This window comes from Cajanus cajan, chromosome 11 (genome assembly GCF_000230855.2).
Source record: "Cajanus cajan strain Asha chromosome 11, NIPB_CcT2T_4, whole genome shotgun sequence".
NCBI lineage: Eukaryota > Viridiplantae > Streptophyta > Magnoliopsida > Fabales > Fabaceae > Cajanus > Cajanus cajan.
Window position 1 is genome coordinate 36,974,944 of NC_138527.1, and position 18,795 is coordinate 36,993,738.

The 18,795-nt window shown below is 33.5% G+C and overlaps 2 protein-coding genes across 4 annotated transcripts; one reads left to right on the forward strand and one right to left on the reverse strand.

Moving 5' to 3' along the window:
- The first annotated feature begins 724 nt into the window (after positions 1 to 724).
- LOC109800928 (vacuolar protein sorting-associated protein 35A) lies at positions 725 to 12,335 on the forward strand. Its single transcript, XM_020361858.3, has 21 exons — positions 725 to 958; positions 1,081 to 1,177; positions 1,278 to 1,401; positions 1,854 to 2,039; positions 2,468 to 2,555; positions 2,753 to 2,809; positions 2,920 to 3,009; positions 3,107 to 3,229; positions 4,056 to 4,190; positions 7,608 to 7,724; positions 8,051 to 8,290; positions 8,361 to 8,426; positions 8,618 to 8,707; positions 9,167 to 9,256; positions 9,877 to 9,966; positions 10,229 to 10,297; positions 10,392 to 10,472; positions 10,632 to 10,739; positions 10,824 to 10,927; positions 11,595 to 11,708; positions 11,812 to 12,335. The coding sequence occupies exons 1-21, from the start codon at positions 866 to 868 to the stop codon at positions 12,032 to 12,034; spliced, it is 2,385 nt and encodes a 794-aa protein (XP_020217447.1). The 5' UTR covers positions 725 to 865; the 3' UTR covers positions 12,035 to 12,335.
- A 1,553-nt stretch (positions 12,336 to 13,888) lies between these two features.
- On the reverse strand, positions 13,889 to 16,602 carry LOC109800932 (rac-like GTP-binding protein RHO1). Of its 3 annotated transcripts, none has more exons than XM_020361865.3 (8): positions 16,391 to 16,587; positions 15,945 to 16,155; positions 15,581 to 15,668; positions 15,390 to 15,499; positions 15,159 to 15,222; positions 14,569 to 14,633; positions 14,427 to 14,492; positions 13,889 to 14,326 (listed from the first exon to the last, which is right to left on the reverse strand). In XM_020361865.3, the coding sequence occupies exons 2-8, from the start codon at positions 16,041 to 16,043 to the stop codon at positions 14,225 to 14,227; spliced, it is 594 nt and encodes a 197-aa protein (XP_020217454.1). In that variant the 5' UTR covers positions 16,044 to 16,155; positions 16,391 to 16,587; the 3' UTR covers positions 13,889 to 14,224. The 3 variants fall into 3 exon arrangements, with proteins under 3 accessions (XP_020217454.1, XP_020217453.1, XP_020217456.1); XM_020361864.3 differs by having other exon boundaries at positions 16,268 to 16,587; XM_020361867.3 differs by lacking the exon at positions 15,945 to 16,155 and having other exon boundaries at positions 16,391 to 16,602.
- Positions 16,603 to 18,795: the final 2,193 nt, after the last annotated feature.

Here is an 18,795-nt window from a genome sequence, read left to right on the forward strand (position 1 = left end):
TTACAATAACATCCTTTATATGTCACACCAATATCTCTTATAAGTTCCATTAAGTAAAAACAAAACTTTTTTTATTATTTAATTGCTGTAAATTACTATTCATTTTAACATTTTTGTTATATTTTATGTTTTATTTTTACTAATTTTTATTTGTTGTATTTTTTCATAACATGAAAGTAATTACAACTTTAATAGGTGACTTCTATGAAGTTCTTATTTTTTTTAAATAATCACTAACGATGAATATTTTTACTATATATAAATGCAAATTAAATATAAACTCTATAAATTAGTTTAAATAAAAATTTACTCTCTTTAAAATACTTTTTTTATTTTAATTTTTTACTTCTAATTATTTTTATTTATTTTATTTAAATTTTAATTGTTTTTATTTTAGTATTTTGTTTATTTAGTTCGTATAATATTTTCATTTTTCTATTTTAATCCATGTACTTTTTTTGGTTTTTTTATTAGAACGAATGAACGATTAATATGACAGGGAAGAAAAAAAATGAAACAAAAAATTTGTAGGGAGGAAGATTTTATTTTTTCAAGACTAAAATAAAAAACCCCAGTTTACATAAGTAAAAAGTCATTTAAGAAAAAAATTAAACTGGTAGTTTTCTTTTTAGGAAGTGGAAAGAATTAAGATGTTGGTGAGAAAAAAGAGGTCATAAAGCACAGTAAAAAATAAGTAATAAGGCTAACAGGGGTGAAGTAGGAATAGGGAGAGGTTAAGAGGAGGCATATTCTCCATTTCTCTATTACGTAAATCCCAAGCGGAGACCAGCACGAAGAACAAACACAAGCTTGGTTGGACCGGTAGTTAAGAAGAGGGATCGAAGCCAAGTTAGAGGCAGAGAGAATGATGTTAGACGGAACCGAAGATGAAGACAAGTTTCTGGCCGCCGGAATCGCTGGCCTTCAGCAGAATTCCTTCTACATGCACCGTGCATTGGTATCTCCTCCGTTAAACCCTAACCTCTCTCTTTCTTCCATTCCACGCTCCCTCCATCACGCTAATTTCAGATTCGCCTTTCAAATTCCTAATTCATTGGATCCAATTTCGATTCGTCGCAGGACTCCAACAATCTCAGGGATGCTCTCAAGTATTCGGCTCAGATGCTCTCCGAGCTCAGGACTTCCAAGCTTTCTCCGCACAAGTACTACGAACTATGTCAGTTCCTCTCTCAGATCCACCTTCGCTTTGTTTTGTTTTTTTCCGTTGGATCCTGCAACTCTTTTCTGTCATTGCGAATTGTTAATTGCTGTTTTAGACATGCGCGCCTTCGATCAGTTGAGGAAGCTCGAGATGTTCTTCGAGGAAGAGACTCGTCGCGGTTGCTCCATTATTGATCTTTATGAACTCGTTCAACACGCCGGCAACATTTTGCCTCGACTGTAAGTGGCGGTGTTGCGGATTCCGTTTTTCGTCTTATAGTATTTGTTGATTATATGCTGTTCGTGATATAAAAATATTCTGGAATCTTCTGTTACCATAGATAGTACTATCTTTGCGGTCCCTATGGCGGAATGCGTTTGTTTTTAGGCTTGTTTCTGAACTCTAATTGTGCATTATTTTATTTCATTTTATCTCTTTGTGAAGCAATGTGCCGTCGTGTTGATACTTATGATTCCTACTAATGATGTATTTCCGAGATTGGTATTATTTCGTCATAACTTCTCTCACTGATGCCTTGGCATATGTTTTGGTGGTTTTGAACCTTGTTGTTTACACTGATTTTCAGTGAGAAGGGTTTAATGTTTTGAAGTTTTGCAGTGGTGATGTGTTCATTTTTTCAAGTTTAATATGCTTCTTGCTTGTGAGCTTTTAATTTTATTATTGTGATCAGGTATCTCCTCTGTACGGTAGGATCAGTATACATCAAGTCCAAGGAAGCTCCTGCAAAAGATGTTCTTAAGGATCTTGTGGAGATGTGTCGTGGCATTCAGCATCCTGTTCGTGGACTGTTTCTTAGAAGTTACCTTTCTCAAGTTAGTAGGGATAAATTGCCAGATATTGGTTCAGAGTACGAAGGGTGAGTAAGCAAGGTTTTTTGCTCTCTGCTCCCTTCTTAGGCAGGTTAATCCTCTTTGAGGTTTCTTAGTTGAGTCAGATTTGAAGTTTCAATGAGCTGTGTCAATGGTAGTGAACATTTGGAACCTAAGTGATGGCACCCTAAGCATAACCATTTCTCTATCTGGAGTCTGGACCACCAACCACACTATTATCTCACCGCACCTTTGCAGTGTTGATGCATGATGTCAACTCTTGGTGTCTAGTCTTTAGAATAGTGGATCTTCCTTCTTTGTTTCCTATTTTTAGTTGTTGGTTGGTTTTCTTCTGTCTTTCCGATTCACTCTGGTTTTTGTATATGCCTTGTTTGTGGGGCAGTGCCAATTATTTTAAAGCTGCACCAATTTGAAATTGAACTTCATGCATGAATGCCTAATTTGACAACTGCAGGGATGCGGATACTGTAGCAGATGCTGTAGAGTTTGTAATCCAAAATTTCACTGAAATGAACAAACTTTGGGTGCGGATGCAACATCAGGTTGGTTGAATTGTCTGCACATCATTACAGCACTCATGTTCAGACATGCATGTCGTCACAATAGTTGCACATCACGAGGGTAAAATATATCATGAGGGCATGATTTCTGGACATGCAGGTGTAGTAATGCATGTGAATCATTCATACTCTTAGCTGACCCTGAGTTGAGGCTTGCTGTCGGGCTTTCTGGTCTGCAGGGGCCTGCCCGGGAGAAGGAGAAACGGGAAAAGGAAAGGAGCGAGTTGCGTGATCTTGTAATACCTGAAGCCTGTAAACTGGTTTGCTTCACTACAATGGAGTTGTATACATGATGCAATGCTTATAGAAGGCTTCTCTTGCTTTTTTGTCCTTGATACATTGTTAGGTTGGGAAGAATCTTCATGTTCTCAGTCAGATAGAGGGTGTTGACCTGGATATGTACAAAGATGTTGTACTTCCCAGAGTACTGGAGCAGGTCTAATTGCTTTATTGTTTCTATTTCCAATCATCGAAGACATGGTTTACTATCTAACCAAAAAAACCTATTCCTTTTTCTCAATTATCATGCACAGGTAGTGAATTGCAAAGATGAGTTGGCTCAGTTCTACTTGATGGATTGCATAATACAAGTCTTCCCCGATGAGTATCACTTGCAAACTCTTGATGTGCTGCTGGGTGCTTACCCTCAACTTCAGGCTAGTGAACTTGCATGTTTTTTTGTATTGCTTCCTGGAGGATGCCTTGATGTATATATGTTTTTTCTCCCTCCAAAACATGAAATGTTTTATACATCAAAGAGGGTTGTGAAGAAGCACCAATAAAATATGAAGAAGATACTTATCATAATATTCAGAAAAATAGAGAAAGTAAACATCAATATAGTTAGAATTTTCTGAGTTAGCACATTGTCCGAGCTGTCAAACTATTTCACAATTATCAGTCAGCTGTAATACCGGTAGAGTTAGAATTTGAGGAGGGGCTGTATCTGGTGTCTATAAATTCCAATTTTTTCCTATAGAATATGACTTTAAGTTGAAGCTTGCATTAGTTAAATAATTGAGTGTGTCTGTTCATATGTAATAGATAATAGATGAAAGCCAGCATGCCCTACCTATATTTTGTTGCATTTATTTGCAGATAATGTTAGACTCACTGAAGCATTTTAAATTATATTTTATTTTTGAGATTTATAATTTTCTGATTTATGGTACAGAGGTACTAATAATTTGTTTAAATAAATTAGCATCTGCATTCTAAGTTCTAGTTGACGTCTCATACATCGGACAATAAAGTGACATCAAGGGAGCCACTCTGTGTTGAATGCCATGGTTTTATTAATTAAACATACAATTGTTTTCTCCTCTGGATTAATCGATAAACACATGCTTGACTGTGGCTAGTGTACTTTGCTCCGAACTATAAAATTTACATCTAATTTTCGTTTTATGCTGCAAGTTCCAGTAGGTATCGTCACTTACTATTTTTCTGTTTTTTTTTTTTTTTTTTAACTGTATTTTTCAGCCATTTGTTGATATCAAGACAATACTGTCCCAGTTAATGGAAAGGCTTTCAAATTATGCTGCTTCGAGTGCAGAGGTGTTGCCAGAGTTTTTGCAAGTGGAAGCATTTTCCAAATTAAGCAATGCCATTGGCAAGGTATTTTTTTCCCCATTTGTTTTTATCTCAGATATTATTGTCATCTAGTGCAAACATATGTATCTCTATACTGCTTGCTTCCTAGAAGTCAAGAAGGTATCATGGTTGTCTAATTTTGCAACCAACATGATTTAACCCATAATAACCAATAGCAGGCTATAGCTGAGTGGTGGAGCGAAGCTGTGTTGGACTGCTCAATGGGATTCAAATAGCAGAGCAGTTTTCAATAGGGGCCATTACATCCCCAATAGCAGCCAAAATAGCTGCTTTTCGTGTGCTATAGTGACACTAGCATATAACCTTCAAAAACTCATTTTTACCTCTAAAACACTGATATGAGGGTGTTTTTCGGGGTAAAATATTCCACAAAAAAGTTACCTCTGTTCTTTCACACTTTTTAAGACTGTTTTTTTTTTTCATATGTTTTGTTCTTTATTCTTCCTTTATACTTCCTAGTTCACATTCTACTAATTTTTATCTAATTTTTTATGTTTTTTTTTCTATTAATTTTCACCATTATCTTTCATTTTTTTTTTTACTTCATTACTATGTTCTTATTGCCCCTAGGTTGATAGTGATCGTGTGTGCAAACTGTGACATATTATTTGTCATGGATTTCTTTAATTTTTGTATATTTTGTTTTGTTTTTTGATTATTTATATGCATAGTATATTTACTATTTAGTTTGTATTATAACATTTAAAATAGCAGTCATCCCGGATCTGAGATTGATAACTATGATTTAACAAAGGACTGACTATAGGCTAATTGATAGACTTGATTCGTAAGTGATGAATGATAAAGTTCTTAATGTGCTGTCACCAAAAGAAAATTTCAAAGGAATAATACAAATACAATGTCACCTGTTAATCATGCTTAGAGATTGTTGAAATTGCACGGTAGAGATGGAGGAAAAGACAGAACAAACTCTGAAAAATAATATAATATTAAAATATTTTAATTGATGTCATGCAAAAGCAATGCACTAACCCTTATTTATACTAAATTACTAATAATAGATATTAGATTAGATTCTTGATCCTAACTAATTAAGGAAACAAATTATACTTTATAATAAAAGAGTTAATCATTCATACACTGCCAGTGTAAAGTTTTTTACACTAGCAACCAATCATATCTTTTAAATTATTTTATTTTATTATTATTTCATTAAATAAGCAAATGACATGGCATTATTTAAAAATATGATTGGTTGCCAGTGTAAAAAATCTTTACACTGACTGTGTATAGGTGATTAACTCATAACAAAATATGATCCTATTCCTAAAAGGTCATATAAAAATATGTAAACATATTTTGATAAAATAATTTATAATGATATGATGAGATGTTCTCCATGATATTTTAAGAGCCTGTTTTATTCTCTCTCTCTCTCTCTTTTAATTTCAAAAATGGTTTTCTAAAACAGTTTTACTCTTTTCAATAACGAATTTCTTATTTAAAATCTATTAAATTTTGAAAGTTTTTTGTAAACATAGTGTTTTAAAATTAAAAAGCAGAAACAGCTATTAATTGTTTTCTCTTCCTCTTCTTTTGTTTTCTTCCTTGTCCACAACTTTCTATGGGTCCCTCAACTATGATCTTGTTCCAGCAGTTGCGAGAAGCTGTGTACTAGTTGTAGTTTCTTTTTACTACATCGAGAGCTCAGTCACAGGAGAGAGAGAGGGAGGGAGAGAGAAGCTTGAGTGAGAGTGTGAGGGCTCAGGAGCATGCCATTGATCGAAGGAAGAGAACATTTGAGCGAGAAGGCAGAAAACATGCTACTGTGAAAAAGTTGCACCCATCCTCTGTTTGTAAGTGTGTTTCAGGAAGGAGTCCAAGCATACGACACACTCTGTTTGCGCAATGTGAAAAGAGGAAGTTCTTAGTTCACAGGGAATGCAATTTTTACCATCAAACAATTTTTTTAAAAAACAGTAAACAAACAAGGCCTACCAGTCTCTCATACTGAAGTTTACTAGGCTTTAAGCTTGTTACAATTACACACTCTCAAGGGAGAAAAAATAAATTTAAAGGGTGGTAGGTGAATAGGTGATAAATTTGGGAATAGGGATGAGACCAGAGCATCTGTGTTTGGAGACGAGTTGAGAGTAGGCCAGAGACAGGGGGACCAGATGGTAGGCCATGTCTGGAATTGGAGAAGTGACAGACCACATCTAGGACAAATAATTGGGACTAGACACCTGCTGTGCTTGCATTAGACAGGAGCCATACAGGAGCCTAAAACAATGACAGGCCATAGATAACCACAACAAAGAGCACCAAGAAACAATTCAAAATTGTCAAACTTGATGAACAGGGAGAGAATGTCAGTGTTGACCATTGGACCACTAAACTGCTGTCCAAGGTAGCCAAACAGCCACAGGAAGGTCAGGAACAGGCGCAAGGGGGTCTGGAAAGGAGAAGATGGTGAGGCAGGGAACAGATGGCAACTGGAGAAGGCTTAAAAGAATAGGACAAAAGCAGCAGCTATGAAAAAGGTGAAAGATGTTTGGGATTAATGACACGCTACCTGAAGTTGGTGAAACTAGACCTATGATGTTGAAACAGAACACGGAGCCATTATTGAGAAGATAGCAGAATAGGACCAGTAGCATTATGATCTAAAAAGATTGAGAGGGGCATACAAACTACATGCATTGACAGGAAAGGGTGCATGAGCATGCATGGATGGGCCTCTAGCTACAGAGCTTGGAAGGACAGCTAATTGGCAACATGACAGTGAAATAGTGATGGGATATAGGTCATTGGGGATTGTACTGTTCTAATACATAGTTAAAATTATAGTAGGAAAGGAGGAAGGATGAAGAGAGACAACAAATGCTGAGTAATAAATTAATATTAATATATGTGTAATGACATGATGCTAAATCAAGGCATTAACCTTTTTCTATCAATTCTGGACTCCTGATCCTAACTAATTTAGGAATCTAATGAGATAGAATAACTTAAGTATTCCTCAAAGATAGGATATGTCAACATATGATATGATATAATAATGATAAGATGAGATATTTAGATATTCTAATGATCCATGTCTTTGTGCATCTTTTTTATGCATGTTTGGGTTATGCTCCGTTTTACAGGGAGTGAAATACTCTGGTTAATCTTTGATTCTTCCTCTTTCTTTTACATTCTGTTTATAATTAAATATTTCTTTCATAATGCATACTTTCAGTCTTCGATTATGAACTTTGAGTTTGTTGTTCTGATTCTCATTTTCCACTTGAATATTGAAATTGTCTTATTTTTCATACTTTTTGATTAGGATGCTCTTGAAGAGAAAAGTGTACTTCTTTACATCTTTCTCATGTGTTTTTCCTATGATACAATGTTTAATGTTATTATCGCTATGCTCATGGATCGTGAAATACGGTGTCTTCAATTGTTATGCAGGTGATAGAGGCACAGCCTGACATGCCCACTGTTGGAGTTGTAACTTTATATTCATCCCTTCTCACCTTTACTCTTCATGTCCACCCTGACCGACTTGATTATGCTGATCAAGTTTTGGTATGTTTTATTGAAACTGTTTCAGCACATTCATGTTAACTTTTTGATTCATACAATTAATCTTACCTAAATGTAGCCATTGACATTGTTTTATTTCTTAACTCCTGGCTATACACTAATACCCTTTCAAAGAAAGACACAATTTTGATAGAATTTTATGTATTAGAATATAGTTGCTGCATTTAATGCATGTACATTTGATTGAATATTTAGCAACAGTTTTTTTTTTTTTTTTTTTTTTTTTTTTTTTTTTTTTTTAAATGTAAGGAAGCAAACTTATTACTTTGCTTTCTCAGCCCCGTGCTCTGACTGTGTTTGCTTGTTAGGGAGCATGTGTGAAAAAACTCTCTGGCAAAGGGAAAATCGAGGACAACAGGGCAACCAAGCAGATTGTTGCTCTATTAAGTGCCCCACTAGAGAAATATAACGATATTATGATTGCTTTGAAGCTTTCAAATTATCCTCGCATAATGGAATACCTTGATATTCCAACTACTAAGGTCATGGCAACTGTTATTATTCAGAGCATTATGAAAAATGGAACACGCATTTCTACTTCAGAAAAGGTATGTTATATTTTACTTGTCTGCTTGTCGGTTCAAGTTCTTATTATAACATAGCATGATTTGTTTGTAGGTTGAAGCATTGTTTGAACTTTTAAAGGGGCTTATCAAGGATTCTGATGGTATTCCAAATAATGAGGTCAGTTCAGTACCATGACTACTCTCATGAGGCTATTTCTACAATGCCCATTTGACTTCTTCCATTACATGTCAGATGTCACTTTTATAATATAATGTTTTATATGTTCTTATAAATTTAAGATAAATATTCCTTATTTTTCTGAACAGTTTTTTCCGTGCATTATACTTATTTTTCCTCCTTTGCCCTAGTTGGATGAAGATGATTTCAAAGAGGAGCAGAATTCTGTTTCCCGTCTAATCCAGATGCTTTATAATGATGATCCAGAAGAAATGTTTAAGGTGAATTTCTTATATCCATTTGTTATGATGATGATGATCAAAACAAATATGTTTTGTACTATTTTTTTTGTCTGCTGGAGATTTTCTCTTTCAAACTCCAATTAATAATTTCAGCTGACTTCACTTTTTACATGCTAGTGCTTCTGTACTGAAAGCTGCACATGGATTTTACCCAGGCTAATATTAGAAAAGAAATCTTTGTTAAAAACTAAAATGAAATTAACTTGGGGTATTACTTTAACATTTTAATTTAGATCATTGCTGGTCATGGACTCCTGTAAATATGAATGATTTTATGTTATTTTAATGTTTCTAACTAGAGCATAATGATGCTTGATATGTTGCCTGTGACTGCAAACTACATTGTTGACCCCCTATTCAGGGGGGTAGGGGGTTGTGTTAGTATTTTATGAGTTCAACCTTTAATTTGTGTCATAATTTTCATGCTCTAAATTGCAGATCATAGATACTGTGAGGAAGCACATACTGGCTGGAGGACCAAAACGTCTCCCTTTCACTGTTCCACCTCTTGTTTTTTCTTCTTTAAAGGTTTGGCAGACCTTTTTGATTAATTGCCTGTTTTTATTTTGTGATGTTTTGCTTTGTTTGTTTCTTACATCATGATGAATTGATGGTGCTGGCAGCAAGCATAAGTTGGAGACCAAATCTATTTAGCTTCTTGGCTTGGTTTTGATGTTGAGGTTGATTGACATATTTCTTTGATTTTACTACATAATTTATTTGGAATCTTGGATTATAGCTTACTTAACATACTTAACATGCTTACTTCATGCTAGAAGCTTGAGTTGATAATTAACTTGTCCTCTATTTGACATCTTCGATAAAAGAGGCAAATGGGTTAGTTAGTTGTAAACATCATCAGATAAGAATTTTATCTTTCTATTTCCAGCTTGCAGGAGTCATATTGGGAGCTCCATTGCTCATTGAGATAAAGTGGCACAATGAGCCTTGGTATCTAAATCAAATTCAAAATGCCAAGACTCATCATATTATCTTTTACTTGATGATTTCCAGTGTTGTTCCCCTGTTTTATCTTAAATGAAAATGAAAATGAAAATGAAAATGGATGTCTTCTACTATTCTGCTTTTTTTTTTTTAATAATGCAAAATAGTATATTTATTCTGTGTATGTTACTTTCCTATTACAGTTGGTCAGACAATTGCAAGGTCAGGAAGAAAATCCTTTTGGAGATGATGCATCAACAACACCGAAGAAAATTTTTCAGCTTCTAAATCAGGTAATGCTTTTTTTTTTCTCCCTTAATAAAAGGATGTGGGTTTTTGTTTTTTTTAATGGTGATTTATGCCAGCATAATTTTGTATAAATGATGATTGAATATTTAATTATATAGACTGAAGATTTGTTGGTACAACAACTAATACTCTAAACAGTTGACATTTGCATGATTTCTCTGTTTTAGGTTTGTGTCCAATGTATTTTTAAAATATTATGCATAATTAATTGGCTAATTTGTTTGATGGTACTTTTGTTTTTCTCAGACCATTGAGACCTTGTCAGGTGTCCTGGCACCAGAATTAGCCCTGCAGTTGTACTTGCAATGTGCTGAGGTATTAGAATATATTTGGTTATTAGCAATTAGCATATCAAAATGATATTTCCAAACTAAATTTGCTAATTTTATTGTTTCTGTTCTTGCATTAGGCTGCAAATGACTGTGATTTGGAACCCGTTGCTTATGAATTTTTCACTCAAGCTTATATTCTATATGAAGAAGAAATTTCTGTAAGTACCCCCTAATAGTTTTGTACTTCTCTCCCTTCCCAAGAAAACAGTCCTGTTTTCTTTCATTGGATTGTACCGAGTTTGGAGGAGGAATGTCTGTGTTGACAAAAATTTACGAGTTAGCTGTGCTCAACTATGCATTTATGTTTTTTATAATAGGATTCCAGAGCACAGATCACAGCGATCCATTTAATAATAGGAACTCTTCAAAGGATGCATGTCTTTGGTGTTGAAAACAGGGATACTTTAACTCACAAGGCCACAGGGGTGATTATTGAACTTCGTTGTTTACATAGTGCTTTATATGTTTCTCTACTACATCCTCATTTTTGGTGCCTTCTCATTCGACAGTATTCAGCAAAGCTTTTAAAGAAGCCAGATCAATGCAGAGCTGTGTACGCATGCTCACATTTGTTTTGGGTTGATGATCATGATAACATGAAAGATGGAGAGAGGTTTGTTTCCATTGACACTTCTAAGGAATGCTTGTTTCTTTGCAGTGCTATGCTTGTTAGATTGTTCAGGGTTTTGTGGTTGCTGTTTGGTCGAACAGAAATAGTTGGTGAATTTTAATTGTTTGCCCGCCCAAATAATCCTATTGTAGTTAATTCCATCTCAAATTTATAGAACTATGAGCTACATATGTAGCTATCTAGTATCGCGTACATTTTACACGTATTTGTATATATTTCAGTATACTTAATGTTGATTGAAGATATTTGAGGATTGATCAAAATAATAAAGGAAACTAAATATCGTCTTTGCTTCTAAATTCTAATTAAAGAGGGGGGGAAGTATTGATTTAATATAAAGGACATGTTACAAAATGAAGACGTGCGGCTGCATAAGAAAGAGAGTACATATAAATGATATGATGTTTTCAAGAATGAAGACTTGAATTTATAATATATGGTATTAGATAAGAGTAAGAATGATTTTGTCAATGCTGCCGACCCTCAAGGGAATGAATATATATTTACATTGACCATGCAGAACATTATAAGCTGGAAAAGCAGGGTGAGGAGAGAAAAATATATGTAGGAATTTGGGAATTTTTTTCTTTTATTTATCTTATCTTGATTCTTAATGTTTTTGTCGTTATATTCTAAAATTTTGAACCAGGGTCCTATTGTGTCTCAAGCGGGCTTTAAGAATTGCAAATGCTGCCCAACAAATGGCAAATGCAGCACGAGGTAGCACCGGATCAGTAATGCTCTTCATTGAGATATTGAACAAGTAAGATTAACATCTATAATCACGAGTCAGCGTTGTTTATTTTTAGTATTTTGCTTCGCAACAGTAAAAAATGGAATAATGATAATGTGTATGTTTTTTCTAGGTATCTTTACTTCTTTGAGAAGGGAAACCTACAAATCACCGTTGCTGCTATCCAGGGCTTGATTGAGTTAATTATGAATGAAATGCAGAGTGACAGCACAACTCCAGATCCAGCTGCCGATGCTTTCTTAGCCAGTACTATGCGATACATAGAGTTCCAGAAACAAAAAGGTGGCACAGTTGGCGAGAAGTATGAAGCCATCAAGGTTTCACATGCTGGATGAGTGATATTCTCATGTTAGATTTTGAAACAATTTGTTCTTGGGCTGTTCAGCAACTGATTTCAATTGTCTTTGGATTTCAACTGAAGAACCACAAGTTTGTGTGTTCCTGATATGTGCTGGCAGCAAAACTACTCGGTCATTGAGTTAGGACTCCCATTCACTGTGTAGCTAAACAGACCGAGTCACTATTAAACATTGCTAGATTTTTTCCCCCCTCAATTTTACATAAGTTAAGTGAAATTATTTGTAGTACAGTTGCTATATTTTAATTCTTAAAAGTGTGCACAAGTGTTTACACGGATTTGTGGATTTCCAGTGCAGAGTCTCTATAGTCAGACAATTAGTCTATGTGTTACGATTTTTTTAATACTTGTAAATTAAATTGTAAAAACAAAATTTTAGAAAGAGGTGGAAGAGGAATAAAAAATTGAAGGAAAAAAGTCTAGAGATGATTTGTGTTTTGATTTTAAAAACTAAAGACTTATTATAAGAAAATTAAAAGTTACTTTGATGTTCTTTAAGGTTTCTTTTGGGAAAAATTAAAAACAAATTCGGTTTTTTTTTATAATAGAATTCTCTTATTATGGGGTTTATTATTATTATTATTATTATCATTTAACTAGTTTGTATTAAGTATTATGGATTATTGGTACATTTTTAGGTAGGAATGGAATGTTGGATATTTTTGGATGCTTTGCTGTCTTTCAGATTTATCATCTCGCTCTTTGGCTTTATTTATCTTTATATTAATTTCGAAGTTAAATTCTTCGAATAATTGAGGGATAATAAAAAATTGTAAGAATTGAGACCGGTATTGGATTCTTGTTTTAGATATGAAGTTAGGATTAGATATATTATTTTATCTTTGCAAGGGTCAATCCAATTGAGAAAGAATTATACCTTTTAAAAAAATCTTTTTCTTTGTAAGGTCAATCCAAAGGGAAAGAATCATACCTTTTTAAAAAATATATACATAAGAATTGAGACAGGTGAATGCAACTGAAAACGCATGTAAACACGTTGGTTAAAGATTACAAAAATGGGGCTAAGCAAGAGTACCGCAGTCGCGCATGTTTCTAAAGGCTGAGTTATTAGATTTTCAATAGTTTAAAACATGATTAGTAATTTCATATTCCTATATTTTTATAGTGTTCCGCTTCATACATTCTGTCTTTCAAATAGGGTAATCCATAAGTGTATCTGCTTCATGTTTTGGCTTCTAACAAGAAAGGTTATTTGATTGCTTATTGTTTTGCTCCATAGTTGTAGTTCAATAAGTTATTAACATTATTAACAAGAAAGGTTACGATTCGGCAAAACCAATCATCAACCCGAGTCTCGTCTATAATTGACTCGGTGAAAATCGTAGTTCTCACTTCCCGCGCTATTGTAGGCGTGATTCTCATGCAACATAAACCATAATTATACATGAAGAAAAATCCATTTTCATAAACCAAAATAGATTTGACTTTTCATAACACTAATAATTTTCCTTTGCGTACTATTCGTACCTTGTAATTAGAATGGATAAAAAAGTAACGTTGGTTGACATTGTAATCTGAATTTTATGAAATTGACTTGCAAAAACTCAACCCACTAAACACCTTACTAAGGTCAGGTCAACGCCCAGAGATTAGCACAACACATAAAAAAGGGCAGTCACTCGTCATAAAAAAATTTAATGGATGAAGAAAAACTTTTGTTGGCGTTTGTTATTCGAGGCACTTGGGATTTGTCATGGAGACAACGTGAATAAAAATAATACGAGGAAAGGAAGAAACTGCTTCAACCTAACTATTCTGTTCGGCCAAATGACAACTAAGAAACAACTAAACCTGTGCACACGGCCAAGCCTTGAATCGAAATATAATATAATTTAAATATATATCTTCAAGCAAACAAGGTCGTTATCCTAACTGGGATATTCCAGTCTATTAATACATAAATCAAAACGGAAGTTATAAGAAAAAGGTGGGAACCATGAAATGCAAATTTGACTATTATAGTTGACAATAATTCAAAGAAAGCAAAGCATTAAACCACCTTATGCTTCAAGGAGATCTAGAGTATTTGTCCGAGGAACACCCACATAAACTCCAACTTCTTCAATAGCAAAGAAATGATAAAAAGAAAGAAGGGGAGGGTAATACAGGTAGAACAAAGGGCAGTCAAATGTTAACACCTAGTGGATCACAATATTGAACAGGCCTTTTGTGCTTTACCCTTCTTTTTCTTTTGCTTAGGTGGTTGAAGGACAACTCTTATGGCTGCATCAAAGACTGCCTTCACGTTCTGCAATAAATGCCACAAATAAATTTAAAAATATTGCATTAACCATTGTGATTTAAGGGGGGAAAAAAGAAGAAGAGAAGAAACACATTCAACCATGTACCTCCTGTGATTTCGAACTGCATTCGATGTAAGCTGGTGCATTAATCAGCTTCCTAAGCTCTTCTCCCTTTAAGGGAATGCACATGTCAGATTTAATTTATTAAATAACTAAACGAAGATTCCAGGGCAGAAGCAATATTCACCTGAGCTGAGGTAATAGGCACGGCACCAGGATGGTCAATGCAGAACTGCTTATCATCCCGAAGGTCTACCTCATTCCAAATCACAAAATAATATGGAACAGACTCTTAGTGGAGGAAACCATTCATATAATATGCACCAGTCAAGAAACTTAAACAACCATTTGTCCACTCAAAAGAACAAAAAAGGCTATGAACCTCACTGGAAGATTATTTGAAAATTTGAATACATGTCTAGAGGCAGGGCCAGCCTATCAATGTATGAATAAAACTAACAACCAACCAGAAACGTCAACAAGCGCTGATCCTAATGGCTGTAACAGTTAAGTTGAAAAAACAATTGGGAAGAAAATCTAAAGAAAAAAGAATAAAATGCACCAGAAATCCACCCGCTTCCGGCCAAAAAAAACAATCTGGTTCAGCAGTTCATCACTAAGATAATGGAAAGTTCAAAATTAGAATGTTGCACTTGTATCTAAAATCAACATTTACCAATCATGAAATCCACAGGGTTAAGTTCATACATAATGTAGCAATCTAACGAATGCATGGTATGACCATATCAGTATCACATAATGTAGCAATAAACTTACCGAGCTTTGTGCCAACCAGAATTATGGGGACACCAGGTGCATAATGCTTCAACTCTGGAATCCACTGAAAACCAAACCAACCAACACAAGCAATTCATCACCTTTTTTTTATTTTTTTTTATAAATGAAATATTTTCGTAACATAAAACATCCTTCATTACATGCCACACGGAAACCTTATATTATTTTCAAATGAATGAAGAGAAAACACATTCAAAACACCGGAAGTACCTTTTTAGAGACATTTTCATAACTGGCCTTACTTATGAGAGAGAAAGCCAGTATGAAAACATCCGCACCACGGTAACTCAAAGGTCTTAATCTGTTATAATCCTCTTGTCCTGTTCCACAAACAACACAATAAATCCAGAGAAAACTTCCAACATCACAAAGCTCACAGAGACACAATCACGCAGCATTACCAGCAGTATCCCACAAACCCAGATTCACAATGCTCCCATTGACAACCACATTTGCGCTGAAGTTGTCAAAAACAGTCGGCACATAATCCTGTTTCAACAAAAAACCCCAGTGAAAACAAAAAAACGACAATGCCTCTCTTTTCCACCAAACATTCAAACACAAAGTTACCAATTATACTAAATTCAGACCCATTTAAATTCAACACATGTAGTAAGCCCATGAAACATGACCCATTACCTCCCAAATGAAGATAACATGCAAATGCAACCAAACTTTCATTTTCCCGGAATTCAACAAACACCCAGAACCAAAAATTTGATTTTTTCTAAAAAAATGGAAAATTAGAAAGGAGAAATAACTAACGGTGGGGAAAGTGTTGCTGGTGTAGGAAATAAGCAAGCAGGTTTTGCCCACAGCACCGTCCCCAACAGTGACGCACTTGATGAACCTAGAAGCGCTCATCTTTGGAACTCGGAGTAAAGAAAAGAAACGCGAAAAGCCTCAGATCTTCACCTGAGGACCCGATCACACACCCCCTCCAACTTCTTCTTCGTCTTCTGTCTCAATTACACATCTGCGCCAAGCAACGCACGCACACACGCACACAAACAAAAAAAGGAATGAATGAAAATGGAAGAGAAAGAGGAATGTGAGAGAGAGAGGAAATGGGTTGCGAAAAAACGAACCCTAGCTGCGAAAATGCGGAAAGAGAAAGGGGGAATGGAAAAAGGAGAGAGGAGGAAACCCTAACAAACAGAGGCTGAGAGAGGAGAAGGCATTGACGGAGGAGAGAGAGAGAAAGAGGGAACCTTTTTGGCCCGCGAGTTTTTCCTGTTGAACCGTTCTCTCATTACGATTACAAACTCAACTCTTTTTTTATTCTTCAAATCAAATTCATACCATTTTAAGTTTAACTTCCCCTTTTAATCGCACACAATTTCGGATCCTCTTCCATCAATTCGTGGTCACCCCTCTTCTTAATCTCATTATTCTTACTCTTACTTTTACATTTTTAAATTCATTATGCTTTCACGCAAACTCGCCCTAAAATCATATCTAATAAAAGCTTATTCAACTTGCAACCAAATATAGCCATTGCCCCCACAAAAAGAAAGCACACGAGTTTTTATATTAAACAAATTTGTTTCATTCAAATTCTAGATGGAAGAATAGTAAAGCCTTTTCAAAAATATTCTTATTTCTATTTTTAAATTTAAAAATGCAAGAGTAAGATAAATAATTTTTGAAAATTTTCTCCTCTCCTTATAAATCAAATAAGAAAATAGTTATATCTCTTTCTCTCCATTAAAGTTTTTCTCTTCCTTGCAAGTTGCAACCAAACAAAATTTCAAAGTAGATGAAAAAATAATTTGAACTTTTTTTAAAATTATCTTTATAATTTTTTAAAATAATTTTCTCTCTTTTCACTTAATTTTTTTTATAATCTAGTTAACTAATATTTAAAAAGAGAAAGATGAGAGAAATATAAATATGTCATTTCTAGTGATTTATGATTAATTAATAATGTAAAAGATTTTACACTAACAATACATAATTATTAAATTCAAAGATACAATAAATTTTATTACCAAAGATTATTAATAAAATAGTCATGTACTTGTACTTATTAATCAATGACTGAGATTCACTCTTTAATTTGGACATAAAATCACGATTAGATATATTACTTTACTTCTATAAAGGTTAATTCGATAGAAAGAGTTATACTTCTTTGTTAAAATAAAAAAGTCTTATTTTAAAGTATATTTAACAACTTTGAAAGCATTAACATAAGCTTAATAACTAAAATTTTACATCATAATCTTAAATTTAAATTTTATTGTTGTCAATGTACACACACACAAAAAAAATTCTTACAATATTCCTTGTTTTAAAATAAAATAATGATACATATACAACTATTTAAGAATTACTATGATTGACCTAATAGTAAAGGGGTCAAAGTAGTGTTGTTGTCGATGTAATTCAAATTCATGAAAGAAATATACAACTTATATTACATTATTTTCTCATTGTAATTTTTAAATATCTAATTATTTTTAGTATAAAGTAAATAAACTTGAATATTTATTAAAAATATAAATGTATTTAGTTTATATAAAAAAAATAGTTTACCAAGCAAAGGTTATAGAATAATGTAATATACTAATAATTTATTATTATATAATGTATTATCTATGATATTAAGCCATGGTTGCCCTTAAAGTCCCTCCACTTCCCATCAACTCCGCATTTCTGTAACCCTAAACTTTTAATCAAAATTGCTGTAAAAATACCACTTTTAATCAAAATTTAAAGAACATACAGATATACCTAACTTTTTTCTTTTTCAACAATGTCAATATATCTATTTTCTGGTACAACGTACCAGCATGTTGTGAAACTCACTAAAGATATACATTAAGAGCAAACATCATTGATTGATTAGGATGTCTAATGAATATGAAACGCCAACCAACAAAATTTATGATTACCATTATATTGATAGTAGACACCAAACTTGTATATTCATTTTTTCTTGTTTCTTCTGTTGGGCTTTCATATACAACGGTAAGTACGCTATCTGATTTGAAACTTAATCCGCAAAACAAAAAGAATGTAAATGACTATAATTAAATCAAGAACGATATAAAAAATTTCCAATATTCTTTATTTTTTTAAAATTATGATATTGATGTGAAATATCTACCAATTTCATTGATCTTTATTGAAAAATTCCATTGGCCACATTTAGTAGCTATGTGCAAACATTTTTTTATATAATTAAAGAGTATTGATAATTACTATTCTAACTGAAACCCTAATTTAAATAATAAGATTAATTAAATATTTTTTGTGATTGTATGTATAAATTTTTTAATAGTTAATTCAACTAAAATTTGGTTGTGTTGTAAAATAAACAGTGTAAACTTTACAACCAAATATTTGAAGAAAATTATTATGGTTAGTCACTTGTAGTCATAAATAAGCATATCTTAACTTTTATCCTAATTGTGATATTGCGGATTAAAATAAAACTATTTTATTTGGTATCAAATATGTACTTAAAAATTGCATCTCTTATTGATTTTGTACTTAAAAATATCATAAATGTGTGCATATGCTCATGGCTTAGTGAAAAATTCTCGTCTTGAGTTATATTCTTTGTTTTTTTACCGTGTAAAAATAATATGCACTATTTTGGATATTTAGC